General features: G+C 56.7%; 1 protein-coding gene across 9 annotated transcripts in view; it reads left to right on the forward strand.

Moving 5' to 3' along the window:
- Positions 1 to 15308, forward strand: part of PIP5K1C (phosphatidylinositol-4-phosphate 5-kinase type 1 gamma) — a 69633-nt gene that overhangs the window by 27737 nt on the left and 26588 nt on the right. For all 9 annotated transcript variants that reach the window (XR_002341689.1, XR_002341691.1, XR_002341690.1 and 6 more), the window contains exons 2-6: positions 3028 to 3059; positions 4560 to 4652; positions 7144 to 7274; positions 8540 to 8657; positions 13806 to 13958. Coding sequence is in view for 6 of the 9 variants with exons in the window: in XM_021084102.1 (XP_020939761.1) it covers positions 3028 to 3059; positions 4560 to 4652; positions 7144 to 7274; positions 8540 to 8657; positions 13806 to 13958 (527 nt within the window). In the remaining 3 variants the exon portion in view is untranslated. The remainder of the gene's footprint in view (positions 1 to 3027; positions 3060 to 4559; positions 4653 to 7143; positions 7275 to 8539; positions 8658 to 13805; positions 13959 to 15308) is intronic.

Here is a 15308-nt window from a genome sequence, read left to right on the forward strand (position 1 = left end):
AGCATGTCAGTCCATCAGGAGAAGCAGGGGAAGGGAGTGAGGTCCAGCCAGAGGCCCAGGGTGGGGCCACAAGCCCTGCAGTGTCACTTAGGTGGCTGAATGTCCCCAGGCCAGGCAGAGTCTACGAGGACTTGTGTGTCAGAGGCTGGCGGTGATGGGGCCGCCCCCACAAGCCTGGGAATGCAGAGGCCGGGGGAGGAGGGGGAGATCAGGACCCCAATGTTGGACCAGCTTGGCCCCGGGATGAAGGGCCGGGAGCTGAAGAGGAAACAGGTGGGCATGGCAGGTGGCTCTGGGTTGAGGTGCCCCCAGTAGCCAAGAAAGGGGAATACCCGGGGACCCAGATGAGGTCTGGAATGTTCCGCCTAGTCCACCACCGCTTCCTGCCTTGTCTCCTCTTCCTTCCCCCACACCCCAGACGCAAAACCATGAATTGTTCTGCTGTTGGGCAGCCAACGAAAATATTATGTCAGCTTTCCAGCACCTTCCGCCACCCGTTTGCTGCTCCTCCGGGTCTTTTGGTGGGCCGAGCCCAAGTTCATCTCTGCTGCTGGGGTCCCAGGCTGGGAGCCCCAAACGTAACCAGGGGCACATGTGGCTGGTGTGGTCTGTTCTGGTGCTATTATCGGTCTTCTGGGGCCTGTTGACTTTGTTCCTTGGGCAGGGGTCCTCTCTGTGGGGCCTGTTGCCATGACCATGGCCTTGCCTGCTGCCCACCTGCCTGTTACCCTGTCTCCTGGGGTCTCACACCTGGTGCATGGCACTCGGGCACACATATGGGCATTTAGGGCTACCTTTTACAAGTCCTCACCCAACCAGCCTGGCTGCACCATGGCCGTGTCATTATGGGTTTTTTGGGGTTTTTTTAAGGCCATACCTGTGGCATATGGAGGTTCCCAGGCTAGGGGTTGAATCTGCTATGTAGCCGCCGGCCTACACCACAGCCACCACAACTCGGGATTTGAGCCGCATCTGTGAGCTATACCGTAGCTCACGGTGACGCCGGAAACTTAACGCACTGATCGAGGGATCAAACCCACAACCTCATGGATCCTAGTCAGGTTCGTTAACCACTGAGCCACAACAGGAACTCCCATGGGTTTGTTTTTTGTCGGCAGGTAATTCATAGATACCATAAATTCACTTTAAGTGTACAATTCGAGGGTTTTTTTTTTTGGTATCTTCACAATGTTACACAGCCGTGACCACTGATTCCAGAACATTCTTATCCTCCCAGAGGAATAGCGTCACACCCTGCTCCCCCAGCCCCGGCCCAAGCTGGTTGTTAGAGGACCACCAGAGTGAGTGTACTGACCCTGACCCCTCACCTGGGCCTGCTGCTCTCCCAGCCGCCCCAAGCACCCCCTCCCTGTGGGTCCAGGGCTGGGTCCTCTGGCCTCTCCCCTTCCTCCCCCCCAATCCAGGAGGTCTTGTCTCTCTAGCCTCAAACCCTGGGCAATGGCACATAGTCCCACCTCCAGCCTGGGCATCCACTGAGTCCTCGACATCTCCACTGGGGGTTCACGGGGGTCACACTCAACCTGGCCAGCCTACACCCGACCATCCCCCCAAGCTGCTCCCACCCTGTCCCCACCTTGTCTGAGGCAGCTCTGTCCTGTCAGTTGCTCCAAAATCCTTAGTCATTCCTGAGGCCTCTTTTCTTCACTCCACCTCCAGTAAGCACAGCCGGTCTGTCCTGACTTCACATCTTCCCAGCATCCACCCACTGCTTACCCCCTTCAGGATGGCCTCCCTCGTCCAGCCCATCATCCCACTGGGACCAGTGCCATAGCTCCTGCTGTTGCCCCCATGCCTTCCTTCCATGGTCACCAGAGGGTGCTGTGGGCTCCTGAGTCAGTCCTGCCCTTGTCCCCCAGTAGCCCTCCAGGGCTTCCACCTCCCTGGGGCAAAAGACCAAGTCCTCCCCTGCTACTCTGACCCCCCACCTGTCACCCCGAGTCATCCTCCTAACACTCACTCCACTCTCCAGGCCCTTCTCTGTGCCCCTCTGACAGCCCTTGAGGACAGGGGCCAGGTCTGTCCTAGTCACCGCTTGCCTCCCTTCTCCAAGCTGATACCTGGTAGAGACCAGTGTTTGAGTTTCTTGTTGCAGCTACAGGAGATCACCGCATACTTGACCAAAACAACATAGATTGATTCTCTCAGGGTCCTAGAGGTCAGGAGTCCAACTTGGGAGTCACGGGGCTAAATCCAGACATGGGCAGGGCTCATCCTTCTGGAGGCACCGCATCCCTGGCTCTTGGCCCCTTCCTCCATCCTCACAGCCAGCAGCGCGGCATCTCCGTCTCTCATTGCCTCTGACCCCCTGCCTCTTATGAGGACCTTGTGGTGACATCGGGCGCCCAGGGAATCCAGGGTCACCCCCATCTCAGGGGCCTTCACTTAACCCCCTGCAGAGGCGGGGGGGTGCTATCTGCCAACCACACGCACGAGCAGATAATCCTCAGCAGAAGCCCGCCTTCTGGGTGAGGACAGTAGGCTCAGAGACGTCAGTGTTTGGCCTGAAGCTTCCCCTCACAAAGCTGGGATTGGAGGGATTGGTCCTGAGAAGTGGGAATCACTGGCATTCCTGCCCTGAGCCTCCATCCATGGTAGGAAGCTCTCCTGGAGCCACCAGAGCCTCAGTTGGTGGCCATGTGGACGGAGCCGGCGAGTGTCCTTGGTAGGCCCTCACTGCTGCTGCCCCAGCTCCTGCCCACCTGCCCTCACCCAGGAACCCTCCAGCCAGTGGGCTGTGCCATTTCTCCTCCCCCCGTCCCACAGTACCCAGGCGTCTAGTCGCCCTGCTCCTGGCGGTCCAGCCCCCTGTCTGGTGGCCACATCACTCCCTGCAGCTTCTCCCACCTCAGGCCCCCCTCCTGCATCACAGCCATCCTGTCTCCAGGCCCATTTCCCACGTGGGATCCCTGTGACCCTCCCCAGGGGCGCAGGGTGCGTGTGGAGGGTGTGCTGCTGAGCGGAGGCCTGGCCGTGTGTCCAGACTGAGGTCTCCCTTTTTTCCCACAGGTTCAACCCAGAAAAAGATGGCCCCGGTGGAGGTGAGTGCCCCCCTCTACCTGCCTCCTGAAGGCGGACTGGGAAGTGCCCAGCCCTGCCCGTACCCTGCTCTGTGACCTCGGGCATCTTACCACACCTCTCTGGGCCCCAGATGCCAGCAAAGCAAATAAGCAAAAGTCGATGAAAATTTGGCTGTACTGCCAGCATCTTGAGTTCCAGAGAGGGGTCCAGGGGTGGGTGGGGAGAGCCCCGAGGATCCAGCCCTGGGCTGTCCAGGGAGTGGGGAGGCAGAGGGGTCCTGGAAAGGTCAGCAGTGTCTCCAGGATGATGTCCTTGCAACCCCACACACGCCCAGTCCTGTCTCCAGACAGCTTTTCCTGCTGGTGGCCACTGGTATACATGTGCCTCTGGGCCACTCCATGGGCCCTGGGTGCCCTGTCCCTGGTCAGTTTCCAGGCACTACTGCAGTCTGCCTTCGAGGGGCATCTGTGAGTCCTATTGTCTGAGGATTCATGGGCAGCGGGTTAGAGGCAGCCCAGGTGTGGCAGGAACCCGCCTGGGTGTCAGTGTTCCCTCCCAGCCAGGCTCCTTGCCAAGGATGTCACCATGCACTCAGGGTCCTTCTTAGGAGGGCTTTGTCCACCTGCTGGGGCCCTGGGGTGTGTCCAGGCAGTAGGGAGGGAGGTGGGCAGGCCGCCTGGTGCTGCCAGGGCAGTGGGGAGCCAGGGAGGTGTGGGAGGGTAATTGCCTACAAGCTTTGCCTGAGGCGAGCCCTCCCCCTGGTGGCCAGTGTGGAGAACGGGCTGGGTGATTTCTCTGAATGGTGGCAGGTACACAGCAAGTACTTCTTAAATGTCAGTGACCAATGGGCCCAAGTGCTGCTGGCCAGTGTCGGGCCCCTGCTCTGAGCTAGCTTCTGTCCTTCCAGCGCCACCCACCCCATGATGTTGCTCGCAGGGGCTGGTGGCTTCTACACAACTTTGCTGGAATGTCGCAACTGCCACATCTGTCCCCAAGAGCTCATAGGAGTCAGGACGTCACCCCTAATGGAGGAGATGCTGTTTGCAGTCATTCTCACTGGGGCCATATCTGGGCACAATGCGTGGTTCTCACAGCTGAGGTGGGGACTCCTGCTCCTGGCTTCAAGTAGGTGGGGCCAGGGGTGCTGCTCCACACCCCACAGTGCCCAGGATGGTGCCCCTCAGAGAGTGTCCAGCCCCAATGTCAGCAGTGTGAGGGGGGACCCTGAAATTGGGGCTCTTCTCCCCCCAGAACGCAGGAGGGCCGGGACTGCCAACCTTCCTGCTTTTCTGGAGGAGTCAGAAGTCCTGGTCTGGGTGTGGTCCCCCAGGATGTGTGGTGTGCACCCCCCTGGGAGTGGATCCCCCGCAGCCTGCCCACACCAGCGCCCCCCACCCCTTCCCAGCTCCAGCTGGACCCGGCAACAAAGCCTCTCTCCCACCAGGATCTCCAGAGCATTCTGGCTTCTGCAGCAGTGTCTCCTTGCCGATTTTTAACACTTCCTGCTTCCTCTTCTGCAGGCCCCACTGATGACTGGACAGCCGGGCCCCGGCCACGGGAAGAAGTTGGGTCACCGGGGTGTGGATGCATCTGGTGAAACCACCTACAAGAAGGTTCCCGCTCTCCCCTCAGTGCTGGGGTGGGATGAGGGCCCCCTGTGCTTGCACCCCCCATACTCAAACAGGCCCGCTGAAGGTCGGGTGTGTGCTGTGGCCGTGTCTGGCTGGAGGCGGTTGCTCTCAGTCCTGCCGAAGCTCCTAGTTCAAGTCATCCTGGTCCTCACTGGCTCTGAGTTCTGGCCCCACGGTTGCCTGTGGCCTTGGGCATGACCTTGGCTGATCCCTTGTGACCTTGGCTGATCCCCCATGACCTTGTCCCAAACCCTGCTGGCTCATCTAGAGAAGAGGAAATCACAGCTCCCTCCCTTCCCTCAGAGAGCAGGGCTGAGGCGAGCAAGGTCGGGCCAGGGTTGTGCGTGGGGGCCTGGGACCTGCTGCTTTTGGTCCTCCCTGCCTTATTGCACCTCCTAAAATAACAGCTTTGCTGAGAGAGTGCAGGTGCCGTCTGACTCACCCTTTTTGAAGTGTACAATTAGATGCTTTCTAGAGTATTCAGAGCTGTACAGCCATCACTGGGGTCAATTTAAAAACATTTCTATCCCCTCAAAAAAAAAGGCTCAACCCCATTACCAGCACCCCCTCCCCTCACCCCAGCCCCTGACAACCAGGAATCCACCCTGTGTCTGTGGCTGTGCCTGTTCTGGACGTTTCCCATCCATGGAATCCCACACCGTGTGTCCTTCTGTGTCTGCTTCTCTCACTGAGCATCTTGGTCTGCAGGTCCGTCCACGTGGTGGGAGTGTCGGTACTTCTCTCCTTTTCAGGCTGAGTGATGCTCCCGTGTGTGGAGGGATAGTGTTTTGTGTAGCCCATTCAACTGTCGATGGCCACTTGGGTTGTTTCCACTTTGGGGCTGTTGTGAGTAGCACAGCTGTGAAGGTTTGGGTACAGGTGGGTTTTTTTTTTTTCTTCTTTTTCTTTTTTTCCTTTTTTGGCTGCCCCATGGCATATGGATCAGATCCAAGCCATACCTATGTGTGACCTATGCCACAGTTGTGGCAGCAACTCCAGATCCTTAACGCACTATGCTGGGCTGGGGATCCAACCTGCATCCCAGTACTGCAGAGACACCGCCAACCCCATTGAGCCACAGCAAGAGCTCCTGGGTATGGGTTTTTGTGTGGACTATTCATCTTTCTCTGGGCTGCACACCTAGCATCAAACCACTGGGTCACAGGGGAACCACGTGGAACCACTGGAGGAGTCCTCAGACAGTGTCCTCAGTGGCTGCGCCATTTTCCGTTCCCAGTAGCCAAGTGCGGGGACTCCACACTCCTGTCCTCCGAGAGGCATGTTTTCTGTCTCTCTGACTCCATTCTTCCCAGTGCCTGGGAACCGGATCTCACTGTCTAGCTTTGCATCTTCCTGGTGGCTGGTGGTGTCCAGCACCTCTTCCTATGCTTACTGGTTGTCTGCTGTCTTCCCTGGAGAATGGTGTTGAGTTGATGGTATCCTTTTTTTTTTTTTTTTTGTCCTGCTTTTTAAGGCCGCACACGAGGCATATGGAGGTTCCCAGGCTAGGGGTCCAATTGGAGCTACAGCTGCCATCCTACACCATAGTCATAGCAACGCAGGATCCAGCCTGCGTCTGCAACCTACACCATAGCTCACAGCAACACTGGATCCTTAACTCACTGAGCGAGGCCAGGGATCGAACCCACGTCCTCATGGATACTACGTCCTCAGTGGTTTATTACCACTGAGCCACATTGGAAACTCTGAGTCGTTGTCACCTTGAAGGAGTGGATGGCAGAGGGCTTCGGGGGAGATGCAGGCTGGGAAGGGCTTACCCCTGCAGCCGGGGTGCTGGGGACCAGAATGGGTGACTCAAGGGCCACAGTGACCTCCTCTGTGGTAGGCTCATTGCTTAGAGTTCGTGGTGCCCACAGAAGTACAGGCAGCAGATGCTCCTGGAGTGTGGGCGGGCATGACGGCAGCCCCAGGAGGGCTGGCACTGTCACCTCCATCCCTGACTTGGAGTCAGGAGACTGAGCATGGAGAGGCAGAGTCACTTGGCCATTGTGACCGTGCAGATTCCCTTGAAAGTGGACAGAAGGAACCCAGGCCTCGGAAGCGAAGCCTGGGCATCGCTGTGTATTGCACCCTTCCCCCCAAAAGAAAACCCTGGCAGTGGTAGACCCCTGCTGAGTCGGGGCAGTTTTGAGGTATGGGAACCTTCTAGAACCTGGATAGAAAACAATCCTTGGGGCCTCAAGAGGTATTGTTGAAGTCTCAGCCAGGTCACTTCCTTGCTGTATGGTGCAGGCTGAGCAGCAGACCTGGGCCCAGCATGTCAGTGACTGGCTGGGCAGGTGCCCCTCGGGGGAAAGGTGGGTGGTGGGTGTCAGTGGGTCTTAGCTGCAGGCTGGATGCCGCCCCACTCCCTGTCCCCTGGGGGCTTCCCATTCTGTCTCTCACCCTGGTGACCAGGAGTTGTGGTGGGAATTGGCCCCAGGGATCTTGATGCAGCTGGATTTCCCCACAGACCACATCCTCCACCCTGAAGGGGGCCATCCAGCTGGGCATCGGCTACACCGTGGGCAACCTGAGCTCCAAGCCGGAGCGCGACGTGCTCATGCAGGACTTCTATGTTGTAGAGAGCATCTTCTTTCCCAGGTAGGCCGGGCCCATCCTCCCGTGTCCTCACAGCCCACCCTCCAAGTCTCTCAGCTCCCTTCTCTGCCCCAAATAACACAGATCCCTCCTGCAGTCTCCTTGGCTTTTTTTTTTTTTTTTTTTTTTTTTTGTCTTTTTGCCTTTTCTAGGGCCACTCTCGCAGCATATGAAGATTCCCAGGCTAAGGGTCTAATCAGAGCTGTAGCCGCTGGTCTATGCCAGAGCTGCAGCAACGCCAGATTCAAGCCACGTCTGCAACCTACACCACAGCTCACAGCAACGCTGGATCCTTTAACCCTCTGAGTTCGACCCATCTGAGGGATCGAACCTGCAACCTCTGGTTCCTAGTCGGATTCGTTAACCACTGCACCACAATGGGAACTCCTCTCCTTGGCTTTAAGGTCCAACCCCATCAGGATGTTACTGTGCCTCTGAAACGGAGATGTAATTTAATGGCAATTTTTAAAAATAGGGAAAGATAGAAGTTTGTTGTTTTTCACACACACACACACACACACACACACACACACACACACAATCAATGGCAATTTTTAAAAATAGGGAAAGATAGAAGTTTGTTGTTTTTCACACACACACACACACACACACTGTCAATGGCAATTTTTTAAAATAGGGAAAGATAGAAGTTTGTTGTTTTTCACACACACACACACTGTCAATGGCAATTTTTTAAAATAGGGAAAGATAGAAGTTTGTTGTTTTTCACACACACACACACACACACACACACACTGTCCAGGCTGGCCAGGTAGCTCCATGATGTTGGGGGTCTGGGTTTCTTCTGGTTACTCCACCATCTTTGAATGCTGCTTTATTAACCAGTGGTCCTAGGGTGGCTGCCTAGGCTCCTGCCATCACACCTGCATTCCAACATTAGGAAGGAGAAGGAGAGCACATGCCCCTGCCTTTTAAGAGCATGACCAGGAAAGGATCACATCATTTCTCTTCCATTCACAGTGAATTGGCAAAGTGCAGCTCCCTGACCATGCCTGGCTACGGCAGAGGCTGGCAGTGGTCTTATTCTGGGCGACTGTGTGCCCAGCCAACACTGTGGGCTCCTTTGCTAATAAGGAAAAGAGAGTGGTTGTTGGTGGACAGATCTAGACTGGCGCCAATCCTTTGTGCCATTGGGAGCCCCGTGTTACATTTTGGATTGGCCATTCGGGGGTCTTGGGGCCCGGCCTGGGCTTGGGCAGGCATACGAGCCACGGTACCTCACAGGCTTCCCCCTGCTTCTTCCACAGTGAAGGCAGCAACCTCACCCCCGCTCATCACTTCCAGGACTTCAGGTTCAAGACCTATGCACCTGTCGCCTTCCGCTACTTCCGGGAACTCTTTGGGATCCGGCCAGATGACTACTTGGTAAGTGTGTCTGTTGGCTGTCACTGTGTCACAGGTCACCCCTCATGAGCCCAGAATTGGTGGCTCAGACCACCACCTGTTGTTCATCATGGTCTCTGTGGGGCAGGAATGTGGGTGCAGTGTTGCCGGGCTCTTGCTCAGGTTGTAATCGGGGTGGACTGGGCTGGGGCCTTGCAAGGACTTGACAGAGGCTGGGTCTCTTCCAAGCCCGTGGCGTCATCGGCAGGTCTCAGTCCCCGCTGGCTGTTGGCCGGGGCTGCTGCTCTTTCCAGATGTTACAGCTGCCTGTGTACTGGTCCCAGAGGGACTGTCCTGTCTCATGTCAGGCGTGTGCTCCTGGGCACCAGGCTGGACTCTCTCTCCTCCTGGCTTGTGTGTGTGTGTGTGTGCATGTGTATGTGTGTGTTTAGGGCTATACCTGCACCATATGGAGGTTCCCAGGCTAGGGGTCGAATCGGAGCTGTAGCCACTGGCCTACACCACAGTCAGAGCAACACTGGATCCTAAACCCACTGAGCAGGGGCTCAACCTGCATCCTCATGGATGCTAGTTGGGTTTGCTAACCACTGAGTCACAATGGGAACTCCCCGTGTGGTTTAAGTCTCTTATAAGATTAGAAAAACCCCAACTTAGGCCAGACTCTCTGAGCTTACACCCATGGCCAGGACTCCTGAAGATCATGTCCAGACGGGGCTTTGAGGCAGCAGGGTCTGGGTCATCCCCTTCCGCTTCCAAGGGTCTGGCTAGTCTGTTCCAAGCCTGTGTGGTCACTGTATTGTAACCGCACACCGGGAGCCTTTTGCCCCTACCTATTCTTCCACCACCAGCCTTCCCTGGTGGGGCGGGTAGGCGAGCCTGTCCCTTGTGTTGGGGGACCTTGGCTGGGCTCTGACTGCTCCCATTCGGGTCTTAATCTTTGGGAAACCTGTGCCCTTGGCCAGAGCTGCGTCCTTCTGAAGAAGCAGCGTTTGCTCTGTCCAGGGGTGCGTGTGACCCAGGGCTCTCCAGCTCTGCCCAGTGCCCACAAGTCCCCATGCTCCCACTGGGCCCTCCTTCTGCCCTGTCCCAACCCCTGGAAGATGTCCCCTTATCTGCAAGCTGCATGGATTTTGTTTTGTTTTGGTTTTTTTTTTTTTTTTCTGTCTTCTTAGGGCCACACCCACGACATATGGAGGGTCCCAGGCTAGGGGTCCAATCAGAGCTGCAGCTGCCAGCCTGCACCACAGCCACAGCAACTCGGGATCCTTAATCCACTGAGCGAGGCCAGGGATCGAACCTGCATCCTCATGGTTACTAGTCAGATTGGTCTCTGCTGAGCCACCACGGGAACTCCTGCGAACTGCATGGAGCAAGGAGAGGCTTTTGTGCACAGCCTGGCAGTTCTGCAGAAATGACCCTGGTCACCTCGACTCTGTGTGGCCACGTTACTGGAAGGGGAAATCTATCGCATCGTGTACAGACGTGGAGAAACAACCTTGATGTCCATTGGCGGGGAGGGCACAGTGGAACTGGTGTGTCCACAGAGAGGGGTCGCGGAGGCAGCCGAGGCCTGATCTCAAACTTGATAAGCTAAGTGCAAGGACCTTGGAGGTTTGAGGTCGCCAGGCTGTTTGGATAGCTGCCCCACCTTGGTGACCTTCAGCTTCATCCTCCTGCTCCTCCCAGAGGGGAGTGTTTTTGTGTCTCTCTGCCTGGCTCACCCCCACTGGGTAGCAGACATCCAACACAGGCTGCGGGGGGCAGATGGCCAGGTCCTTGGGCCACAGGACCCTGGCTGGCTGGAAACTCCTTGGAAAGCTCAGACCTGAGGCATCTGGGCAGGTGCACACAGGGCCTGCTGGGGTCAGCTGTTGGTGAGCGAGCCGGGGAATGCAGCCAGGAACCTGGGTGCTGGGCGGAGGGCAAGCAGAGCCCCTCAGCCTGCAGGCCTGCTCGGGTCCCCTTCTCGGCTCTGCTTCCCTGGGGTTCCTTCCTCTCTCCTCCATGGTCACAGCCTCAGCCCCTGGCTGTGCCCCCACCCCTGGCTATAGGATTCTCTTTTCTGGCAGTGGCACCAGTTTTTGAGTTTGGGGAGGTCACAATCACTCTCACTTCTTGTGACACCCCTGGGCTGTCCTGGTGTTAAACGTCACTTAATCTCAGGACAGTAGGGCATGAGAGAGAGGTGGGGGGGCCATCTCCTGAACCAGGGGTTCATCTGCCCATGACCATGTCCTGACGGTGGGTCACTGGCTCAGGAGGTCCTTGTTGCCTGAGACCCATGGCCCTGACCAAGCTGCTCCCCAAGGCAAGTGCTGTCAGCCATCTGGTTCCAGAACATTCTCTGCTCAGATTTACACTGTACAAAGCTGGACACGCCCCCTCTGTTGCATTTTCCAGTCGACGTTCCTCCTCTCCTGCAGTGTGCTTTGCTGCAGTCTGTGCCTGATGGTGGCCATGGGCTCTGCCAGCCCGGGCAGCCTGCCTGGCAGAGAGGGTGGAGGACAGGAGGTGCCTGGGCAGGGCTCTGTGTGGGCGTGGATGTTTGTGGCTCGCAGGGGCAGGCAGGGCAGAAATAGACACATGGCTGAGACTGTGGGCCCCTCACCCCCATCCGTGTCTTCCCTGGCTGCTCTCACTCCCATGGCCAGTGCTGCAGGGGTCCTGCCACCTGCTGTCAGGGTGTGCCAGAGCCTGACCACTCCTCACCCTCCACTGATGCCCCCCTCACCCACCCAGATGCCCACTTCTGCCCCCAAAGTCCAGAGGCACCTCCTAAGACACAGATCACATGTCACTCCCTGCCTGTCCTCACACTCAGAGTAAAAGCCCACCTCCAGGGCTCCCTTCCCAAGCGCCACTGCACAGGCCTCCTCCCTGTCCTGTGCTCACCAGCTGCATGCACCTGTTTAGGGCCTTTGTACCCACTTGGCCATGTTCTTTTGCTCAGATGTCAACTCTTCAGAGGGGACATCCTTCCTGGCTACCTGGCCACCATAGCTGCCTCCATCACGCCTCCTCTTTGACCCCTCAGGATGTTTCTCTGCCCTTTATCGCTATCTGACACACTGTGTTTTACTTTGTCTGTCTGGTCTTCTCTGGAATGTCAGCTCTAGGAGCCAGGCATTCAGCCTGTTTTGTTTCCTGCTATGTCCCTGGTGCTGAGACCAGGCCTCAGGATCCCTGGCTTGAGGTCTGACCATCTCCCCATTGCTCTAAGGGAGACGCCCAAAGTGTTTGTGGCTCATTCAGGGTGGCCTCCACCTGGGCTCTTGAGTAACAGTGGGGAGCACAGCCCCAGCTGATGCTCAGAAGAAGCACAGTGTTGAGTGAGCTCTGGGTCTGCTCATTAGCACATCTTGGCCGTGCTGACTGCCACAGGAGCTGGCTTCTGGCTCCATCAAAATGAGTGGGGGCAATAAAACAGCCAGTTCCCACATCTCAAGGTCAAACACCTGCAGACCAGGGGGATACATGGAAATATGCTTGGGTGTCAGGTAGTGCTGGGAAAGTGGTAGGCTGCTTTTGGTCAAGGGACCCAGGAAGGCCTCTGTCCTCTCTTAAGCCTGAGTCTGCATCCCCTGGTGCTCCTTGAAGTCAGTGGCACATGGGAAGCAGGGGCAGTAAGAACAGCATGTACCAGTCAGCATAGGCCAGATTATGCTGGGTAACAAATAGCCCCTATAGCCATATGGCCTAAAATAACAGTGGTGTGTTTCTTGCTCAGATTTTGTGTCCACCTTGGGTTGGCTGGTGGCTGTGCTTGCCACTGGCACTCAGGGACCCAGGCTGATGAAGCAGCTCCCACCCCAAACATCTGGTCTCTGTGGCAGAGAGAGAGTTCTGGAGGGCTCAAAGCAGTATTTAAGTCCTCCAACCTGGGAATGACCCACCATTTGTGCTTGCAGGCCAGTGTTCAACAAACAGCCTTACCCGATCCCAGAGAGGCCAGGCAGTGCAGCCTTGCTCTGTGCCCAGAACACACAGGGCTGGAACTGAGTGATGGTGGGTGGGATCTAGGGCTGGCCATTGATGGGCTTTGAGGAGCCCTGGAAGTGGGCTCCAGCTTGTGAGCACCTACGCCTATGGATATACTACAGGGTAGCCTTTGGCTTGGGGGCTTGGACATCCAGGGCAATTGTGCCTTCAGGCACAGTTGGATCCAGGAGCTGGACCAAGGGCAGCAGAGCTTTGTGGGTGTCTCCTTGCTTTTCTCTGTGGGTTGGAAAGGTAGTCTGTCTTCCCACACTGATGTACCAGTAGTATTCATTTGGGTTTTGGGGGTTCAGGACATTCTCATGTGGTTCAGCAGGTTAAAGGATCCAGCATTGCTGCAGCTGTGGTGCGGGTTGCATCTTGCATGCAGGTTTGATCCCTGGCCCAGGAACTTCCACATGCCACAGGTGTGGCTGAAAAAGGGGATTTGGGGAGGGTCAGAGGACAGAAAATTTGATCTAGACAGCCTTAACCCCCAAAAGTACTTCATTGACTCAGCCGAAGAAGCCTGCAGGCCTTGCTTTTCACTCATTTGCTTAACAAATTGAGCCAGACACTGGAATATGTGCTGGGGACCCCTCTTGTTAATGTGAACAAAATCGCTGTCTAATGGTGGGCAGTAAACACGGAGGTGGAACCTGGGTGTTGGGGATGCGAAGGTGGGAAGAGAGGTGGGAGGGTCTGGGGGAGGCAGCTCACCAGATGCACAGCTTGTGTCTTTGTGTCTTTGCTGTTCCTGGTGGCTGGCTTCCATCCCCAAGGTCACCATGTGGTCCAGTATGGTTGCTGGGTCCCAGGTAGCATTCCAGGTGGGAAGGAGAGAGGGGTGCAAACAGGAGGCGCCCCAGCTTCTGCCACCCCTTTAGGCAACCTTCCCCAGACCCCGAGTAGCAGCTTGTGTTTATGACTCACTGGCCAGAGCAGGGGCCTGGGAGGCAGTCACAGCTCACAGGACAGGGAACACGATCTAGCAGGTTGGCACTCGGGCTGCAGGGTTAGCCCGGGTTTGAGTCCTTGCGTGTGGCCTTGGACAAGTCTGTCCCCCTCGATGAGCCTCAGCATCCTCATCTGTAAAACAGAGCCGCGGTGACCACTTCCAGGGTTGTCCTCCATCCCCTGGGCCCCTGGGGGTGTCGATGACCCACCCCGCCTCCTCACTGCCCCCGTTTTCAGTACTCGCTGTGCAATGAGCCACTCATCGAGCTGTCCAACCCTGGTGCCAGCGGCTCCCTCTTCTATGTCACCAGCGACGATGAGTTCATCATCAAGACTGTGATGCATAAGGAGGCTGAGTTCCTGCAAAAGCTGCTGCCTGGATACTACATGGTAGGGGCATGACCCCCCACAGGTCTCACACCCCTTCTCCCTCTGCCCAGGCAGCCAGCCTGGGCCACCACCCACTCTGGGCACCAACCCCTCTGGGTGACACCCCCTCGGGGTGACACCCCCTCTGGGTAACGCCCCCTCTGGGCAGGCCAAGACATGCCTTCCTGGGTCATAGCCTCACCCAAGGGGCCCCCTCCATGGTGAGCAGGAGTAGCCATCTGGGTCCTGGTGGCCATCCATCACCACCCAGTCCCTTGACTTGTGGGTCCCCAAAATCATGGCTTTGGGACTCATATCTTGGCAGCTGGTGACTCAGAGAGACACTGGGGAGGTGGGCAGGGGTGCCTGCCAGCTGGCACCTCCTGTCTGCATGTGACTCACCAACAGAAAGGGCACTCTGCACTTAGGGCCCTGGGCGGGGGCGGGAGCAGGGGCCTCAGACTTCTTGGCCCCCAGCGGTGGGGGGCTGATACAACGGATGGGGTGGGGGCCTCCCACTGAGCCTAGCCTGGTGGGCATGGGGTCCGGCCCCCAGCATTCTGCACCCGTATCTCCTGTGGGGTCTCCACCTACCCCTGCCATGTGTGATCCCAGGTAGGACCCCTGGCTGTCCTAGACTGAGGGTCGGCAAACTTCTTTCGTAAAGATCCAGGTAGGAAGCATCCTCAGCATTGTGAGCTTTGTGAGACTGTGTCCACTGCTCTGCCGTCGCAGTGGGGAAGCTGCCACAGACAAGGCGAGAGTGAGTGGGTGTGGCCGAGGGCCAATAAAAGTGTATTTGTGGGCACTGATGTGAGCATTTTGTATAATTTTCACATCATAGGACGCTATTTTTCTTCAGTGTTATTGGCCTTTTTTTAAAAAAAAATATGTGTGTATATGTATATATATATATATATATATATATATTTTTTTTTTTTTTTTTTTTTTAGAATATAAAACCTTTCTTAACTCCCAGCTGTAGAAAGACAAGTGGCCTGGATTTGGCCCTTGGGCCAGAGTTTGCTGACGCATGCCCTGCATATGCCTGGATGCAGTACCTCCCTCTCCGGTCCCTGTAGAGCAGGCTAGGGAGATGGGACACCTGCGTCCAACCTGCTGGGAAGCCAAGCCCAGATACCTTGGGAGTGTCCCGTGGGGCCCTTTATCAAAAGGCCGTCTCTCCTTAGGCCTGACTTTAGAAACAGACCTTCCTGATGCCTCCAGTCAGATGGGGAGATGGAGAGTGCGGCCAGCAGACAGAACCTGCGGACAGATGGGGCACTCGGGGCACTGAGAGGGGCCAGCCTGGGGGAGGTGGTTAGGGGGTGCTTCTTGAGACGTGAGGGGCGGACGGGGTGCTGCACAGGA

This window comes from Sus scrofa, chromosome 2 (assembly GCF_000003025.6).
Source record: "Sus scrofa isolate TJ Tabasco breed Duroc chromosome 2, Sscrofa11.1, whole genome shotgun sequence".
NCBI lineage: Eukaryota > Metazoa > Chordata > Mammalia > Artiodactyla > Suidae > Sus > Sus scrofa.